Genomic DNA, 20,216 nt, shown 5'->3' with positions numbered 1-20,216 from the left:
GGGCGGAGCCTGCACGCGGGGGGGCGGGGGGAGGGTGTGGCCAGAGGTCAGCCGGGGCGGGGCCTCGCGCTAACGGTCGCGCGGCTGGGCTGCGGGTCGAGCGCGCTGTGGAGAAGCGGCCGAGCGCGGCGGGCCGGCGTCCAGGCCTGGGCAGCGCTCCGGGACAGCCTGCGCGGACGGCTGAGGTGAAGGCGCGGCGCCGCGTGGCGGCTGGCTCGCGGCCGCTGCTGAGGGCGGGGTCGGGGCCGCGGCGTGCGCGCGGGGGCGCCTCTCCTCCCGCCCTCGCGTCAGCAGTGGCTGGCGCTGGGCCGGCACGTCGGGGTTCGTGGGATTCGCCCGGAGGCGGAGTGCGCGGTGGGTGTCGGCTCACAGTCCCGCCCGAGGGGACAGCGTCGTGGGGCCCGCGGGGCCCGGGGGTCCTCGGAATGTCGCGCGGAGGCAGATACGTGCCCGGACCCGTGCGGGCTGATCCTCGGCGGGGGCCCCCGGTCCGACGCTGCGGGCTCAGGGGCCACGGGGTCCTGCGGGGGTGTCACTGCCCGGAAGTCCCCGCCCGCGGTGTCGCGGGGTGAGGACCGGTCGGGACGCGTGTGGAGCGGAGCGGGCGGACGGCGCGGTGGGGTCCGCCGGGCGGGGGCCGGGGCCGGGCCTTCCTCCTTCCCCGGCGCTCTTCCCGGCCGCGTTTCGTTCCGACGCCTGAGGCGGCGTGTGTCCCCGGATCGCGGGCGTCCCGGGCGCTGGCCGCGTCCTCGCGGCGCCCGGCGTCGGGGGTCAGTCCGCAGACCAGCCGCGTCCGTGGCAGCGGCGGGAGGGAAGCGCCTTCCCGGGCCGGGTCTGTGAGGACGGTCGCGTGAGGCCGGCCTGGGGCACGCGTGTCGCCGTGCGGGGCTCGCGGTGGGAGGGGACGGCAATGACGCGCGGGGCTCTGTAGGAGGAGAGAGGGAGTCGCGGGCGTCGCTGCCCAGCCCCCGAGAGGCGCCGCCGGCTGGGGGGCCGCGCGGGTGCCCCGGGAGCGGCCTCTGAGGGGACGCGGCTGTGTGGAGACGGGAGCGGCGGGAGGGGTCAGACTGCAGCGGCCGCTGGGAGCGGGGGCGGGCAGGACGGGGGGCGTGGGGGCGCGCGGACGGAGCGGGGGCGGGCCGTGCTCGTAGCCGCGTGTGAGGTGGCCCCGGCCCCGGCGCGGGGCCGCCCCCCAGGAGGGGAAAGCCCACGCGGGCGGCGCGAACGCACAGCGCTTCCTGGCCCCGCAAACAGCGCGGGGAAGGCAAGCGCCCGGCCGCCCTCCTGCGCGCTTCCGCCCCGGGCCAAGCCTCGTGGGACTAGCTCCCGCCTGCTGAGAGTTGGAGGCCGGGCCTCAGAATCGGAAAGTTGGGGGCCTGCCCCGTGGCGTAGTGGTTCTGTTCACGCGCTCTGCTTCAGCGGCCTTGGGTTCACGGGGTTCAGTCCCGGACACGGACCTACACACGCTCATCAAGCCAGGCTGTGGCAGCGTCCCACATAGAAAATAGGGGAAGACTGGCAGAGATGTTAGCTCAGGGCCAATCTTCCTCACCAAAAAACAAACGAAAAATCAGAGAGTTGATGGGGTTTGCCTTAAGAGTATGACTGACACCCTCAGCTGACTTGTGGGCTAGACACTTCTCAGACCCAGTGGCTAGCAGTGTCCCTTCCTCATCTGGGTCCCGAGTCCCCTTCTCCTGTGCCCGAGCTCCAGCGGGAGTAAGAACCAGGCAATGCAGCTTTCCCCTCTGGGGGAGAGCTCCAGCAAGGAGGAGCATGAGGTGCAAGGGCCCTGCCACAAGGGACCAGGAGGGTCCTGGGGGGAACCAGCCGCGTCATGCTGGGCTCTGGGCCAGACAGGAAGTCACCTTCCAAAGGAAGGAGGAGGGCTCAGAGCTCAGGGAGGGGAATTCGGGAGCCGTGGGTAGGGGGACTGTCAGAGATGATCATGGTATATCTGGTGTCTCATCGCAGGCACTGCACAGCTGTCACCTCTGGCAGCGCCCCCATGTTACCTTAACTGGACTGGTTCCACCACCACCTGCGCTTTCCCTCCACCCTGTCAAGGATCTGGACCAGTCGCCTTGAGTCTGTACACATCTGGTCCCACAGCTGGTACTCTGTTTTCGTTGCTCCTCTCTGAGGCTCCTGGATGGGGGACCAGCCTCCAGCCCGACCCCTGTCCTGAGTCAGGGCCTGACACTTATCAGACACTCAACCTACACGTGTCCAATGAATAAACTAGGTATAAACCACGTGATTGCAGTACTCCAGGTGAGGAATGACTGAGCCTTGGGCTGAGGAGATGGCACTGGAGACGGTGAAAAGGAGACATTTAAAATATATTCGGAAAGTAGAAGGGACCGTAGTTGCTGATAAACGGTGTTCTCTGTATTACCATATTGAGCTCCTTATTTCGTGTTAATTTGGTATTTCTTAAAATGTCCAGGTAAAGAAGCAAGTTGTCATTTTTTGTAGACAGACTCTAAAGTATATCACCATATATTTTGAATAATAGTAGAAATTGAAGGGACTTCAAAGAGTTTACATGATATCATGTAAGTCAATGACCAAACCAACAAGAGATGTTAATGGGTAAAAATTTGGAGAACTCATTTGGTATATAGGTGGTTACTGTTTTTACACAAAATCCAGGTACTGAATACTTCATCCTCTCCGAAGTCAAGTATCTGGCACCTGACAGGCTCTCAGTAAATATTTATTGAGTAGGTGGATGAATGAATGAATCTGTCAAGGTTTGGCAGTAGTTCAGAGACAGAAATCGCATAGTGAGCCAGATCAGACCAGGCCAAATAACGGGGGGAAAGTTAACGCTGCTTAATTCCCAGTTGTTTTTCTTCTGGCGCCAAAAGGCCTTGAATGCAGACACTGTTATGTTGGATATGATTGAAAAGCAGCGTTCTCATCTGTTGAGAGCCTGTGATAATCTAGGCACCTTATGTGCATTATCTCAGATTCTCACAATAACCCTGTAATGTAGATATTATCCACATTTTATGGATGAGGAAATTAAAGCTCAGTAATGTCAAAACACTTGACTACAAACTAGTGGTGCTAGAATTCAAAATCATATTTGACTAACTCCACAGGCTCCCTAAAACTCATGTGTTAGGAGACATGTCCTGAAAGCGAAGCCTGTAGGTGAGAGCATGCCCAGTTAAAGTGGCTGTGTATTAAAAAGTGAAATTGAGTACCTCTGCTAGTTTAGTGTAGCTGACAATTGTTAATACAGTAAAACCTTTTATAGTGATGATATTGAGGGACAAGCCACCATTTCATTCATTTCATATTTATTGAGTGCTTTTTATGTGCAAGGTAGCATTGAAATACATGCATAAAAATATATAAGGCACCACCTCTGCCCTCATGGAGCATACCATTTAGAGCTGAGGTTAAAGTCACTACCTATCCCCACACACTGTGTAATCAAATGCATGATTTAAGGTATTTACAACAGCAAGTTGCTATATTTTAAAAAGTAGGCTCTATGCTGATAAATATTTAAATCCACAAGTGTCTCATTGAATCATCTCTCATCTGAAACTCTAAATTTGCAGGGTGCTCAAAAATTACTAAATTATACCTGTTTTTGGAAAGTGCAAGTTAAAAATTGAAACTGTATCATTCAAAACTATAAAAGGATGTTTTGAAATGTTTTTTACAGGTTGAATCTGTATTAACTTACGTTTCACTGTTGTAATAAAACTTTTCCCAAAGACTGAGTAAAATGTCTGAAGATACCACCTTACACCTGTTAGAATGGCTATAATAACCAAGACAAAAAACAACAAATGTTGGAGAGGATGTAGAGAGAAGAGAACCCTCATACACTGCTGGTGGGAATGCAAACTGGTGCAGCCACTATGGAAAGCAGTATGGAGATTTCTCAAAAAATTAAAAACAGAAATACCATACGACCCAGCTATCCCACTACTGGGTATTTATCCAAAGAACTTGAAGTCAACAATTCAGAGAGACTTATGCACCCCCATGTTCATTGCAACATAATTTCACAATAGCCAAGGAGTAGGAGCAACCCAAATGCCCATCAACTGTTGAATGGATAAAGAAGATGTGGTATATGTACAATGGAATACTACTCAGCCAGAAAAAAAAGACAAAATTGTCCCATTTGCAACAACATGGATGGACCTTGAGGGTATTATGTTAAGCGAAATAAGCCAGACACAGAAAGAAAAACACTGTATGATTTCACTCACAAGTGGAAGATAAACTAACACATGGGCAAAGAGAACAGATTAGTGGTTACCAGAGGGGAAGGGGGTTTGGGGGTGGGCATAAGGGGTAAAGGGGCACATTTATGTGGTGACTGACAAATAATAACATACAACTGAAATTTTGCAATGTTATAAAATATGACCTCAATAAAATTAAAATATATATCTGGTGCTTTCCTAAATAAATTCCTTTTTTAATCTTGGAACTTTTCATGGTTTATTTCAGTTATATAATATATGCAGCTAAATTATATTTTCTAAAATGCAGATAAAAGAATGGCAGACTCCTTTGCATCAAAGACCTTCACTGCACTTTCAGCTCTGCATCCAAATATGGCTAATCTGGTAGGTTTCAAGGATATAGTGGTTTGGCTATTCTCTAAGGAAACTTTATGTGGTAATACTACATATTACCACATGCTTGCATAATTGACAAGTGTACAGATGCTCATTGCATTAGTATAATTGTTGGATATTAAGTACTCTTAAACGTTTGTCTTTGTATTTATGCCAGCTGAATGAAAATTAATCTCTCTTTTGTCTAGAGAGTAGGAGATTGTAGATATGACTAGTGATTGTTCAAAATGATCAAAAGTTTATTTGTATTATTTTAATTAAATTTTTAGTAACTGCTCAAAGTTAGCATTGTAAAATTAAACCATTTTTCTCAGCTGTATCCATTCTCTAATCAAATTCCCCAAGTTATAGACTTAAATACTTGCCATTATGCTGCTTTTATGACATAAAGGTACACATCAGGTGTATTTTTGAAATGATTGTGTGAAAATTCATTTTTAGGGGGAAGGGTTGTGGGAGAATTCAATCATTTCAAAATATAACAAGCCTGTTATTTATTTAAAAGAAATATAATTCTTCACTTATAAAGCGAAGAATTTATTATAAAGCAATTATACTCCTTTACCTTCCCTGAACCCTGAGCAGTCTGCTGTTTACATTTAGCATTTGCAAATCAGATTTCTTAAAATAGGATAAATTTACATGTAACTTTAATAACTTGCAATTAAAAGTTTATTAATGTTAAAAAATAATTGTTATAGTTTTTCTTGAAAGGTAAACTGTTTGCTCATTGTCTCTTCAGTTAGAAAGCTTTGCTCAGTATTTCCATTATTTGTGTTTTTCCAACAAAATTCAGTGAGCTCCACATGCATATGGAATTTAAGAAATAACAGCAGTGTGTATAAATATAATAAGTCTAGCTAATAGCTCAGCTAGGATGTGGTAGTCCTAAAAGCATGAATTTATTTTAAATTTAAAGATGATTGCAAGGCTAAAATCAGTTGCTAGAATAGTAATATACATTTAGGTTTATCCTTTCAAAAAAAGGTAGTTATTTTATTTCTTGAAGCTTTTTTTTAATATTTAATTTTTCTTTAGTAGTCACTAAAGAACATTAAAAATTTTAAGGAGATGTTAATATCTTTAAGGTTTAAGATCTAGGGCTTTAGAGCTTAGATTTCTTAACAGCAATATACAAATTTTGTTACAATCTAATTTATATTACTGTCCAGCATGTTTGGATTAAGAAGCTAGGCAATTTTATGTGAATTGTTAGAAAACCCTATATAAAAGAAAGCTTTGAAGACCGTGGCAAATTAAATTGCATTATACATGTGCTTTGAATGAATTCAGTAAGGATTGATAGCATAGGGCAGTTACCGTGCTCCACCTAGTGATTGAAAATAAAGTAGAAACATACTAAGTATTAAATGATTATATTTGTAACAGCAGTTAACTGTCTTATTACTTTGTACTATTCTTTGTGGAATTTATGAAGTTCTTTTAGATGTTTGTCTGCTATAAATACATTTCAATGGTTCCTAGTCAAAAATGTTTGTTAGAGCCAGTAAAATATAACAAGTCCATGAAATTAAATTTACCATCTACATCTGTGTTTAATATTTGTCTTCTGTAACCTTTTTGTTTTTCAGAAAATAATCGGTATAGTTATTGGAAAAACAGATGTCAAAGGCTTTCCAGACAGAAAAAGCTGAGTTCTATTTAACTCTTTGCTTCATTTTTCATCAACTGTGGCTTATGACTACCACGAAGTATATTTAAGTGATTAAATTTCTCATGCCTGTTTAACTCCTTAAGAGCAGAGGCCATGTCTTTATTTGTATGGTAAAATATCCAATTTAAGGCCATATGTTTGAAGACATTAAAATCATTTTTAATGATTTTATTTAATGTTTCTCAAACATAATTTTAAAGTTTGTGTATACAACGTCAAAATACCTAGTTAAAATGGCCAACTCATTAATGTGTATCAATGTGTGTTTATTGAGTACCTCCACTGTGTAAAGCCCTGTGTAAAGGTAACATCGAAATTGTAGTCGCACATCATCTTCAGATATCATAGTATCTGAGGGCATGGACTTGGAGCTAGATTGCTTGGGCTCGAATCGTCACTGAGTGACCTGAGGTCTGTCCTATATACAGCTGTGAAATCGGGATAAGTAAAGCTGGTGTGAGAATTAAATGAGCTCATACATTTAAGAGTATGTGACCCATAGTAAGAACTCCATGTTAACTATCACTTTCAGCCTAAGAGGTGCAAATACACAGGTAAATCTTATAAAAGACAGAAATGATGAGGAGGAAGGTTTTTGAGCACCGATGTGTCATGATAGAGTAGTGTTGAGGGAGAGAAGTACGGCAGTAGTATCTATGTATTTATTCAAACGACCAGACAATTCAGTGAAAAAAAATTTGTCTTTCATATATGGAAAATACAGTTAACGTTGGCCTTAGTGGTTCTTAGTGAATTGCTTGAACTGTGCAAGAGGTTTAGGACTGTGGAAACATAATCTGAGACTAAAATTGGATTTTTAAAATAGGCTCACCTTCAAACTTTTGTAATTGACATGCAAAGATATAGTATAGAACTCCAAAACTGGCACTTCACCACTGTTAGCTTTTAAAGAGTCATTGCTGTTTATGAGGGTTACAGTGTAAGTGCTTCTATACAGCTTGAGGGAATCAGAGCACTAGATAGCCAGCCAATAATTTCGGCAGAAGAAGACGTTAATTTTGTTTGAATCACCTGAGTAACTGTGGTTGTGTTGACTCAGGTATAGTGATAGGTCCTTTTACTTTTATTTTATTTCATATAATTTGTTATATTTTTAAGATAAATAACAAACATGTCATCTCCCACCCAAACTTGTTTGTGTCTTCACTTTACTTCATCATAATTAATTAGATTAGAATTACCATTTGAATAGTTTGAGAAAGTCTATATATCTATGTTCTAAGCTCTAAAAAGAATAACTTAAAATACATGAATTAGAAAAAGGTCAGTATTTAAATATTTGCTAAAATTACAACAATGAAATACAATTTTCGCCTATCAGACTTGGAGGATAGGGGACCATTTATGTGGTGTTTGACTACTTTTTATGATCAGGTGTACAGTATTCTTCTTTTGGAGAAGATATGCTTACTGACAAAAAATTACACATATTAATAGATTTTCATAAAGAATTCAAGCAGTATAGACAGTCATAGAGTTGGAAGGTGAAAATCTTCATTAAACCCCCAACCCTTCCCATCCCAGTCCCTGCCTCAGAGGTAACAGTAAACTCTAGTAACAGTTTGGTAGAGATCTGTAATTTGCATATGTGTGTTAGGTTAGCAAAAACAATGAAGAAATTTTATTTTGGAAAAAAAATGTACTTGCTGACCCCTAGTGGTGTCATTTAGTAACATTTATTTGTTTTGAAATAATTTAAATCTGAATTATGACTTAGGTTTAAACAATAACAGTAAGAGAGAAATGGAGAATCTAAGTTAACATCTGGATGATTCAAGCCTATGTGTCATTTCCCTCCAAATATACAGATAACTGAGGAAAGAGAGCAGAGGCGTTAGTAGTGAGATGTTATCTACTTTGGCGCTTTGAAATTCATAAAAGCATAACTTACAGGATTTATATATGAAAGAATATTTTATACCAGGTGTTTGAGTATTTTTATCATCATCATAATCATGGTTGTTCAAAACTAAAATAAAACTTTTCTTTTGAAAAATAAAAGCATTGGTTTTCCCTTAGATATTGGATCAGAAAGATACACTTTCAGTTTCACCATTCGGGATACACCAACCCATTTTGTGAATGCGACGTCCTGGGGCAATGAACATTACATCCGATCACTTTCTGACAGCTTTAGAGTTGGCGAGTGTGGTAAGTTGGTGTTGGTTTTTAAACTGTTTCTATTGTAGTATCATTCTTGTGATACTTTTGTGGTAACCACACTGAGAGGGTCAAATGAAATAAGATACAGTTAATAATTCCCAAGAACCTTGTCAGGAAAAAGTCAAGTGTTAAGAGCATAACACAAGGCATTCAGCATTATTACTTGAAACATACAAATGTAATAGTCATAAATTTTTACTAAGTAGCTTTACAATCTTTGGTTTATTTCATATTTCAGTTTGCATCAATCCCTATTGTAACTATAATCATTTATCTTTCTACAAATGTATAAAAAGCCTGCTAAAGAGATTTTGATAAAAGATATTTGAATTTTTAGTAGGATTTTAAGAAACCTTACTTTAGTCTACTTTTTTTTTTTTTTTGAGGAAGATTAGCCCTGAACTAACATCTGCCACCAGTCCTCCTCTTTTTGCTGAGGAAGGCTGGCCCTGAGCTAACATCCATGCCTATCTTCCTCCACTTTATATGTGGGACGCCTACCACAGCATGGTGTGCCAAGCGGTGCCATGTCCGCATCCAGGATCCGAACTGGTGAACCCCAGGCCACCAAAGTGGAACTTGCACACTTAACCGCTGTGCCACCAGGCTGGCCCCACTTTTAGTCTAAAATACCAAATCTTTTGCATCCTCTACCCACCCCGTATCCCTCTGATGGTATGGTGTAGTATCATAAAAGGAACAAGGAGTTTGAAAACAGATAAATCTGAGTTCAAATCCTAGTTACAAGATTTATTTACATCATGGCTTTGAGAAAATTTCTTAGTCTTGTTGGACCTAACTATGAATTAATACCCTATAGAATCTTGTAAATGTTAAATGAGATATCATGCCTGGTATAAAGTGTAAGACTTAGTCACTCAATAGATGGCACTATCCTCACACAAGAAACAAGAAAGTACATATACCAGCTCTCTTTCATGGTAGAAAGAAGAAGGGAAAAAGTAATGCAGATAATTACACCATTCTTCCTCGACACTGAAGGATCAAGCAGCCTATTGTCCATACTAGTCAGTTAGCACCTGATCGTATTTTGCCTTGTATTATTAGCTTTCCGGGTTATGTGTATTATCTCTCTAACAGAATAATAAGGTAATTGAACATATGGGCCATGAAGGCAGAAAACTATGCAAACTTCACAGGGCCCAATATGGTTCGAAGTGTTCCTTGGATGAATGCTAGAACATCAGTTATGTAGAGCTAAAGATAGATTTTGGTATGAAAATATGTTAAATGTTGATGGTTGTTGTGAGGATGAATGAGATAAGGGATTTTAAAAGCATACAGTTGACAATGATTATAAATCTAAATAGGGCTTTAGTGTAGGAGAGTAAAAAATTACAGATTTTTGAATCAGAACAATTCTAATTCTAGTTCTACTTTCTAAACATAAAATCTCAAGAAAGTTACTTAACCTTGATGAGCTTCAATTTCTTCATTTGTAAAAAGGGATAATCATGGAATGGTTGTGTGAGGAATTAGCAAAATAGAGCACAAAAAGGTCTAACACAGACTGTAAGGAAATGGAAACTCTAAAATGTTGAATCATAAAGCTGATAAAGTTGTGGAGCTCAAACCAAGACCCTGATTTTGCATCTCTCTTTCTACCCCACCACTGTTGTTTCCAAGGGCAACTATGAATTAGGGGAAGATCAATTAAAGTGTTTGTTTTGTAGAAGGGCATGTTGTAACCAAATCAAATGTTCAGTGTAACTAATCAATAAAGTACTATTAATGTGGTCATATGTTGGGATTTAAACACAAACCATAAAAAATGTCATCTGGGATCAAATTGATGGTCATACCCCAGGATTCTGTTTCTTACAGCAACACAGAAAATGATTGTAAAGGATATATAACACCAACTCAGAAATTAGAAATAACATTGTAATGTTCATTGTTATGTATACTTGTTTTTTATTTATCCTCTTACTGTTTTGTAAGCATCATACTTTCCCCACTGTTTTAGTGATAATCGAAAATCCCCTGATCCAAAGAAAGGAATTAGAAAGAGAAGAAAAATTCAGCCCTGCAACTCCTAGGTAAATATCTATCTAGCACAGAGGTCTACAGTCTTTGTGCTAGAAAGATGTCTTTGTCTGTCGGATTAGCAGAAAGCTTACTAAAGGTGTATACTTTAATTTGAAAATTGTGAGTTTAATTTTTCCTCACAATATTTATCTTTGATTGTGAAATAACTTACTTTCATATAAGATCACATGAAAAAATGGCTTTGTTTTTAGTACTTGGTTCTCATTCTTAAATTTACAAAAATTTGACTCTAGTCACATTAAAGCTGAACAATGAGAAGAAAAGATAAATCTTGGAAGTCGTGTATCTCTTTTTTCATATCAAGGTATAACTTTACTCACGTGCCTCATTATCTTAGTTCAGGTTGCCTGGAAGCAGAGCCCAGAGGAGGATTTCTGTGCAAATGATTTGTTGAGGGAGCACTCTCAGGAGCAGCTTGTAAGGACAGGATATGGGGGAAGCTGAGCAAAGAGGGAAGTTCAGCTGGAGCCCAGCCTCTGTCTGACTCAGGAGGGAGCTCTGGAGCATGAGTGGTATCTCAGAGTGGTAGCCCCTGAAGGAAGGGGGCTGGGCTTTTGTACCCTGTATTTACAAGTCATTGGCTGCCATCCACCCCCACTCCTAGTTGGGGGCGGGGGCGGGACATAAGCTCAAGGGCATTTCTTGTTGAGGGCAATTCTCTAGAGAAGGGTGAAGCTGGTAAAGGGCTCTGGGTGGGGCATGACAGTCTCTACACCTGCACCCATTTTGACCCCTTCCCACCTACTTTTCTGACCTCATCTTATGCCAGACTCTCAGATCTCATGTCTCTGCAGCCACACTGAACTTCTTTCTATTTTATGAACACCGTAGGCTCATTTTGCACTAATAGCTTTTGCATGTTCACTTCCCTCTGCGTGGAAGAATCCCCTCCCATCCGATTTGAATCTTTGCTCCTTCTCTCATTGAAGTGTCAACTTGAATGTCACCTCTTTAGACCTTCCACATCCACTCAGTCTGTAGTAGCCCTTCCAGTCTATTCCTAGGACTTTGCCCTGTGCTGTTATCATCATGACTCCGATCACTATCTGAGATTATTTAATTGTTCGTGTCTGTCTTCCTCTCACACATGTGAACTCCATGAAATCAAAGGCCTTATCTGTCTTCTTCACCACTGTATCCCAAACACCTAGACTAGGGTCTGGCACTTAATAGGCTCTCAGTAAATACTTGTGGAAGGAAGGAATGAGTGGACAGAAGAGCATTCTTGGCAGAAGGAACAAATGTGAAACCTCCTGGCCTTTTCCAGAGCAGTTACTAATAGGTTGAACCATATGAAACTGCTGATGCTTGACTTTTTTTGGTCTAAAAATGTCAATTTCATAGCCAAGTAGAGTCATGCGCCACCAAATGATGCTCCAGTCAATGACAGATTGTGTATTGACTTTGGTCCTATAAGATTAGTACCATAGAGCCTAGGTGTGTAGTAGGCATATCATCTAGGTTTGTGTAAGTACATGCTATTATGTTCGCACAACAACAAAATCGCCTAATTATGCATTTCTTAGAATGTATCCCTGTCACTACATCTGATATGGCTGGAATATAGGGCAAAGGCAGGGGAACAGCAGGAGGAGGAGCTTGAGAGAGAAGTAGACACATTTCACAGACAGATTTGCCTCTCGTACCAAATTTATCCTTTGGTGATAGCTAGCTGGAAGGTCTTTGAGCTGGGAAATAATCCATTCACATGTGTGGTTTAGGAAGATCACTTTGGCTACCTGAGGAGGATGGACTGGAGGGGAATGAAGCTTAGGAGACAAGGCAATCGTTTGGATGAGAAGGGAGGAGGTGGTCAGGGAGGGCCTGGGCTAGAGGCTAGAAAGAGGCTCCATGGAGGGGACTTGGAAGTTGACTGGCTGGAGGGGGAAGAGCAGCTCAATACAAGTTCAGTGGGTAAATGTTGTGCCTCCACTCCAGTTAGAGCACCTGAGATGTAAGGAAAGCACTGTCCTCCATTTAAATCACGTAGGCAGGGCAGTCAGTGTTACAGAGATAGAAATAACAAAACCCCGACATTTTAGAGGGGCTTTTATCCCCCTCTTACAGAGAAGAAGACTGAAGCTCAGAGTCGTGGGCAAGGTCAGACAACCAGTATGCTTAGAACTTGGGCACGAATTGGTCCTCAAAACATTTTCTTAATGGAAATATATTTTAGACAGAAAACATTTTACATTTTTCAATGTTTCTAAGAGTAAAAAGTACAAATTTTCTTAATGAATTCTAAATTACAACCAAGAAATAATTTAACTGTGAACCCGGTAGTATTTTTCTATTAGAAAATCATTTGATATTAACTTTTTGTGTGTGTTTTTGCAATGTAGCAACTGTAAACTATTGCTCAGTGAGAATCACTCAACGGTAAAAGTTTGTTCCAGTTATGAAGTGGACACCAAGTTACTTTCCTTGATACACTTACCTGTTAAAGAGTCTTGTGATTATTATTCATTGGGTGACATTGTTGCAAATGGACACAGTCTGGATGGAAGAATTATTAATGTGCTTGCAGCTGTGAGATCGGTAAGTTAAAATCTCAAAAAAGCCAAGTTCAATTCGGCAGAGGCGTTCTGTCACTTAATTTGTGTTTGGAAAATAGTAACCAGCTGGACTAAATTTCCCTCTGTATCTTGATCCATAGTCTGATGAATTAAGGAAATGGTAATACTTCTCATTAAGGGGAAAGTAGCATTTTATCTGTGAATGAATAGCAAAATAAAATCATATTTGAATGTGAAATGCAGCACACACTCATAAATGATCCACTAACAATATGAGAGTTTTTCATACTTCAGTTAAACAAAGACACAAATGAAAAGAGTAAATTCATGGACTTGAAGATCTCCACGAGGTTCCTTGAAGGGGTGTAAGTGGAATAAATCAAGGAATCAATTCCATGCGCGCTCTCAGAGCTGCTGAGATGGGGGAGGAGCGAGAGTACCTGCTGTCCTGCAGTAGGGCCGGTGGTCTAACGCAGCCTGGGGTGAAGTGCAGAGGAGAACACTCCGTTGGGCACCAGGGAGTCTTACATCATCCATTGCATCAGCATCTCGCTCTTGACTATTGCAGCAAGTTTTGAACTCTGTTGGACAGAGTAGAGTCACTCGGCAGGGATTTAGAGGTGGACCTCAAAAGTAAAGTTTTACTAAATAAAGTATATGAAGAAAATTAAAGGAGCAAGACCAATTCCTCAATATATGGAATGATGATAGAAGACAAAAAAGGAAATAGACTTAGGTACTCGTAGTTCACATTGTAAGTAATTGCTAATTGCTTTTCATGTTAAATGACTAACTGAGAGAGTGTTGACTATCCCTGAAGACAACCCTGTGACGGTAGAGGCCATGTCTGCTTTGTTCACCAGCCTAGCCCCAGCCTAGCCCCAGCCTAGCACAGTGCCTGCCGCACAGTGGACACTCATTATAATTCAGGATGGAGGAAGAAACACCCTTTATGACAATCTTGAAACATTGAAGAAATCACTTTCTGGGCAGCTTAGGTTCAATCTTTCTTAAAGGCAGGATATGATCTCTCAATTTCCCTGGAATTCTGTAAGATGCCATTATATTACAATGTAGGAAGAATTTTCTAAAACTCAGTATGAATATAAGCAAAAACCTGCAACAGCTTTTTTCATGCCTCCCCCATGAGTCTGCTACCCTCCTTCATAGGATTACTTCTTTTTTTTTTCACCTCTTCTCACATTTTGCTTCCATCACTCTTACATTTCTTTTCTTCACACTTTTATTTGACATGTTCTCTCTTTCTTCTCACTTCTACTTACGTCTCTTTAAAACTTCTTTTCATGCAATTTTCTTGCATGCTGTCATCTGACAGGCCTCTCTCTCTCATACTCTGGCCATCTTTTCCTCTCACTTACTTTCTAGATCCTGCTCTTCTGCTGGCAGCTGTGACTTTTTTTCAGCTCCTTCCCATGGAGCTCAGCTCTGCCAATAGATGCAGTGGTGACAGTGGCATAGGGGGCAGCTAGCTGACTGTGCTTGGGCCATTGCTATACAGCTGTCAGAGGTACCTGCCATTCCATATGAGAACTCCCTGGGGGGACAGAAGGGCCCTGAGTTCACTTCCACCTCCGTGATCCTCTTATCCTGCTATGTGGTTCAAATCAGACAGTGTGTCACAGAGCTTTCTCCTACATTCTTGATTTGTCCTCACCACTTTATCCCTATGAGGGAGGCAAAGGAGGCATGGACATCCATACCTGGGCTAGCAAGATGAGGACACTGAGCCCAGAGAGACTGAGTTCATGTAGTCACATGAGCTCCATGCCAGGCCCTGCGTTAAGTCGTGGGGATACACAGATGTTTAAAATGTACTTCCAACCCTCAGTGAGGCCACATAGGTGCCATCCAGGGACTTGTTATGGAGCATTTGTTCTGACATGTAGAAAAGACCCCACAGTCTTTTTTTTTTTTTGAGGAAGGTCAGCCCTGAGCTAACATCTGCTGCCGATCCTCCTCTTTTTGCTGAGGAAGACTGGCCCTGAAATAAAATCCGTGCCCATCTTCCTCTACTTTATAAGTGGGATGCCTGCCACAGCATGGCTTGATGAGTGGTGCCATGTCCATACCCAGGATCCGAACCGGGGGACCCCGGGCCGCTGAAGCAGAATATGTGAACTTAACCGCTGCACCACTGGGCCAGGCCCCACAGTCTTAACTTAAAGCACATATATCTGTATCTCTCTTCAATCAAAGTGTGTAACTTGGAACTTCAGCTAAATACACCTAGTGTAAAGACAGAAGATGCTTTTAAGTCATCAGATTTATGTTAGCGTTCTTGGTATTTTGATATTTCTAATTTGCTATTTAAAAGGTAAACATTTGAGTTTTTCCATCAACAAATGTTTAAGTCCCTCTACAACCATAGGTTAAGATTAACTATTTCCTTCCATTTCTAAGGTTGGAGAGCCAAAATACTTTACAACTTCAGACAGAAGAAAAGGCCAGAGGTGTGAAGTTAAACTCTATGATGAGATGGCGTCTTCTTTTGCGATGATATGGTAACCCCCTATATCTGTTCCAAACTGTGAAATCCCTGCTATTATCCCTAAGACAGAACATTTTTATTTCATCGAAAAGATGATGGATTTCATATCAGGAGAGGAGTAATGATAGGAGAGAAATGATAATTAAAAATAAAGCTTGCTCTTGTATGTTGAGTTGTTACCGTCTATGCTGTAAGACTACCTTAAAATGAAATCTTTAGATGGCGTGGGATTGCTCAGATGGACGCCACCGTAACTGGTTTATTTTTGTACTGTTTTATAGCAAATGGTGGTTTATTAGGTCTCATTGATGAACAAGCCAGACTGTCTGTGATTCCGTGGGTGGTACCCTGGAGCCAGGCCATGGAAAGATGGTAGAAAAGCAAGTGTTGCCACAGGCTGGGTTCTTTGGGGCTGCTGGTGTGTCGGATGTGGGGCAGGGATACACCCTGAAGCACTGCAGGGTATGACATGGCATCGTTTAGACTCCGGGTGCCTGTGCAATGGGCCTTCAATCCCTCAAGTCCCCTGAGCACTTTCTCCACTGTGGGGGCTTCCCTTAATGGTCTGAAAGAGCGGGAGTCTTTGGGCTTGTAGTCACTCAGCTCCAGCTAGCCTGGAGAGCCCTGAGTGAGTGGTGGGGAAAGAAAGAATTGTCAGAGCAGAAGTCCTTACAGGTGAACGGTGTTGAGTGTTGACGGAATAGATTTATCACATGGATGTGAAATGCTCTGTGAAATAGGCAGCATAGCCCTGCAAAATGCAGGGGAAGCCGACACCCTTAACTTGTGTCTTTGACCACATGGGGGATTGTTAACCCCAGCCGTTAAGACATTCTTTTTTTGGGTGAATAATGTGGTCACTGCCAGTTGTTTTTTTTTTTTAATACATTCAATTTTTGTCACTTCTTTTTTAAAAAATGCAGTTGGGATAATGAATCCATTCTACTTGCACAGAGCTGGATGCCACGAGAAACAGGTATCATACTTCAATGATTGTGTTCAATCTGTGTCATTTTTTATTCACCCATGTAATAATTTTAAAATGGCTTTTTCCCCAAACAGTAATATTTGCTTCAGATGTGAGAATAAGTTTTGACAAATTTCGGAACTGCATGACAGCAACTGTAATCTCAAAAACCATTATTACAACTAATCCAGGTAAAAAGGTGTCTGAAATTTTTTATCCTTTTGGAAATGACTGTATCATGTATACCAATATTAATGCAGCATACTTAAGAATGAAAATGAATATCAATCCACACTGTGGCAGCATCCCACATAAAAGAGAGGAAGATTGGCACAGATGTTAGCTCAGCAACAATCTTCCTCATGCAAAAAGAGGAAGATTGACAACAGATGTTAGCTCAGGGTCAATCTTCCTCACACACACAAAAAAAAAGAAAAAGAAAGAAAAGAAAATGAAGCTTGGATTTCATTTGAATTGAAAGTGAAAAATTGCTTTATGTGACTTTTTAAAATTTACAATGAGCTATATTTATCTTTGATATCTTTAGTAAAGAAATGAAAAATCAGACTCATTTTTCAAGCATCATCCCTTGTGATGATTTTTGAGAGATCAATGGTATTGATTGGAAAACTTAAATTGTTGACTATTTCAAAATAAAATCAGGGGCTGGCCCTGTGGCCGAGTGGTTAAGTTCTCATGCTCTGCTTCTGCGGCCCAGGGTTTCACCAGTTCGGATCCTGGACGTGGAAATGGCACCGCTCATCAGGCCATGTTGAGGTGGTGTCCCACATGCCACAACTAAAAGGACCCACAACTAGAATATACAATATGTACTGGGGGGTTTTGGGGAGAAAAAGAGAAAAAAAAAGAAGAAGAAGAAGATTGGCAACAGTTGTTAGCTCAGGTGCCAATATTTTAAAAAAAATAATAAAATCAGTTTCACTACATTCAAATAACTTAGTGCTAGAGCACTGAGAACATATGTAGTGTCATTAATTCATAACTGTAAATTGAACGCCCAGCAGGCCCCCTGGAGTGCTTGCTGAAAGGAGTTACAGCTTATCCAGCGTGAGTCAGGGGCGCAGGACCTGGGGAGGTGAGGGCTTGGTGCCCTTAAACGTCCTCAGAGTGCTCTGTAGTGCAGATAGAAAGATCGGGCCAACGCTGCAGGAGAGTGCCGATGTCCCAGAAATGGACTCATCCTTCGCAGTCTCAAGGAGATACAAACGTAGTAGTGTGTCATTTTAAACGTAAGCTCGCTCTACTGCTCAAAGCAAAGCATCTACAGTGACTGAGAATTATAAAGCGATCTTACGTCTTTGACCAAACCGTTATAAGAATTTTTAAAAGTGGAATTACCATGAGATAGAACGTAAAATAAGGACTCTTTTTTATATAAATACACTGGATCTTGCACATCCCTCACAGGAGTGTTGTCTCCTTGAAAGCAGTGTCTTGAGAGGTTATGTGACACGCACTGATTTGTTCTTGGTTCAGCTCACATCTGCCGAGGACATGCTGTGTGCTGGGCACTGTTCTGGAGTCCGACAACAAAGCACAGATATCTCCGCCTTGTGCAACTCACATTCTAGCAGGAGAGAGACAGACAATAAACAGTAAAGATAACACATCTGTGAATTATGAAATACTTGAGAAGAAAAAGAGGAGCAGAGCCAGGAGGGTCCAGGGTGCCACGGTGGGTGTAGGGTGGTCAGGTAGCCTCACTGGGAGAGCGACATTTGAGCAAAGACATGATGAGGCAGTGAGGGGGTTAACCACAGGAAAGAGTGCTCCAGGCAGAGGGAACAGCCAGTGCAAAGGTCCTGAGGCTGGAGTGTGCCTGCGTGTGGGAGGAACAGCAACGAGGCCAGTGTGGCTGGAGTTGATAGAGCACCGACAGGAGGGAGAGTAAAGGTCAGAGAAGAAATGGTGGCGATCAAGAAACCTTACAGGCTAATAAAAGGGTGTTGGCTTTTACTCTGTAGGAAGGGGGAGCAGGGCAATGACATTATCTAAGTTTTAAAAGGATCACTCTGGCTGCTTTGTTGTAAATTGATGGTGATACAACCGTGGTCTGTTCTCACCACTTAGGACAAGAGTGCCACTCTTCAATTCCTTTTTTTTTTTTGGTGAGGAAGATTCGCCCTGTGCCAGTCTTCCTCTATTTTGTATGTTGGTCACTGCCATGGCATGGCTGATGAGCGGTGTGTAGGTCCATGCCTGGGATCCAAACCTGAGAACCCCAGGCCACCAAAGCGGAGGGTGCCAAACTTAACCAGTACACCATGGGGCTGGCCCTTTTTTTATTTTGAAGAGGATACTATGCTTTCTTATTTTTAATAATTTATTAATACTATCTATGATAGAAAATCTGTATCCTTTAAGGGTAAATTTGGTCTGGGAAAATTTCTAAAACACAGTTGGATTTGTCTGGTGGAAAAGGTTATCCAGTTTGACAGTAGTAATTGTATCAAGACCTCAAGACTAAGTTAATGAGACAGAGTCAAAGGGTGTTGTACATTTGGCTCTGAAAGCAGATTCAAAGGAGAAGGTTATTTTTGAGTAGTGCCAACATAATTGGAGTAAATGCCTTATTTCTCAAGGAGACGAATTTGAAGGAGACTGCTTATAAGGGTGCATAAATTTCAGTGTGCTTGTTTAAATTAGCTGTATTTCTAATTTCCTGGGCTACACCTGCATGTAGAAATTAAGAACCTCTTAATGGTTTAAGCTTTCATCCTAGCCAGGATGTCCAGGCTTCCTTATAGCTTTGTCTGCCCAGGGAAAGTTCATCAGACAGGGAAGGCAGAATTTCTGCCCCCTGCAGACAGTCCTGGATGACCCTGTTTTCGGTAGGGATCTTTACTGCAGTGCCTGCACCCTACCCTTCCTACCAGCTTTCATCCCGGGAAGCTGGTTGGTTAGATTTCTGTGGCCCCACTCCAGCATCTGCTCCCATCTGATGGGCAGCAATACTGTCAGTGTCTCAAAAGCGTTCGCTCATTCACTCATTAATTTACAAATATTTATTGAAGGCCTTTGTTTGCCAAGTACTGAGATAACTTAAATACTTTCTGGAATGAGGAAGTACACGAGTGGATGGATGCTCAGATGGCTGGAAGGATAGTCACTATATTGGATACTGGAAATACAGAAATGAAAAGGCAAAACCCATGCTGATGAGGGATTTCAGTCTAGTTATGAGAAAGAAGAGACAGTGCTAAGACTTGGGGTGTGATGGGACAAGGAGGAAGAAAGCCCTAACTCTTCCCCAGAGAGCCAGGGGTCCAAGCGTGGTCAGGACGATTTGTGGAAAGCTGGGGTGGGTAGGGGAGGGCTGAAAGACCATCAAGTGCTGGAGGTTGGGGATTGAGGTTGGAGTGTCAGAGTCATGGGAGAGCCTTTTTTCAAAATTACGTTCTTGCTTTCTGGCATATCATCTCATTATTCCTGAGAATATTCATATCCCAAATTGAGGAACAAGCCTTTCAAATAACTTAAAAATTTTTTTTCTGATTAAAAAAGAAATCCATATAAAATTCAGAAAATATGTAAAAGCATAAAAAGAAAAACAAAGATCACCTATAAATTCACCATCTTATAAGAGAATCATTTCTTTAATATATATTCTTCCAGATAATTTTTCATTTATACCTTTTTTTAACTGAAAGAGTTGTAC

At 42.1% G+C, this 20,216-nt stretch overlaps 1 protein-coding gene across 4 annotated transcripts in view; it reads left to right on the top strand.

The window, feature by feature from the left end:
• Window positions 1-9: 9 nt before the first annotated feature.
• MEIOB (meiosis specific with OB-fold) overlaps window positions 10-20,216 on the top strand; it is a 29,013-nt gene continuing 8,806 nt past the window's right edge. For 2 of the 4 annotated variants that reach the window (XM_046665405.1, XM_046665402.1), the window contains exons 1-9: window positions 438-568; window positions 4,528-4,604; window positions 6,209-6,266; window positions 8,332-8,463; window positions 10,463-10,535; window positions 12,888-13,083; window positions 15,483-15,583; window positions 16,494-16,546; window positions 16,633-16,728. In XM_046665405.1, coding sequence (XP_046521361.1) covers window positions 4,536-4,604; window positions 6,209-6,266; window positions 8,332-8,463; window positions 10,463-10,535; window positions 12,888-13,083; window positions 15,483-15,583; window positions 16,494-16,546; window positions 16,633-16,728 — 778 coding nt within the window. In that variant the 5' untranslated portion in view covers window positions 438-568; window positions 4,528-4,535. Of the gene's footprint in view, window positions 186-297; window positions 355-437; window positions 569-4,527; window positions 4,605-6,208; window positions 6,267-8,331; window positions 8,464-10,462; window positions 10,536-12,887; window positions 13,084-15,482; window positions 15,584-16,493; window positions 16,547-16,632; window positions 16,729-20,216 lie in introns of those variants that run through there. The other 2 variants (XM_046665404.1, XM_046665403.1) reach the window with 2 other exon arrangements.

Source organism: Equus quagga, chromosome 7 (genome assembly GCF_021613505.1).
Source record: "Equus quagga isolate Etosha38 chromosome 7, UCLA_HA_Equagga_1.0, whole genome shotgun sequence".
Taxonomy (NCBI): domain Eukaryota; kingdom Metazoa; phylum Chordata; class Mammalia; order Perissodactyla; family Equidae; genus Equus; species Equus quagga.
This window is presented reverse-complemented; position numbering and strand designations above follow the sequence as displayed.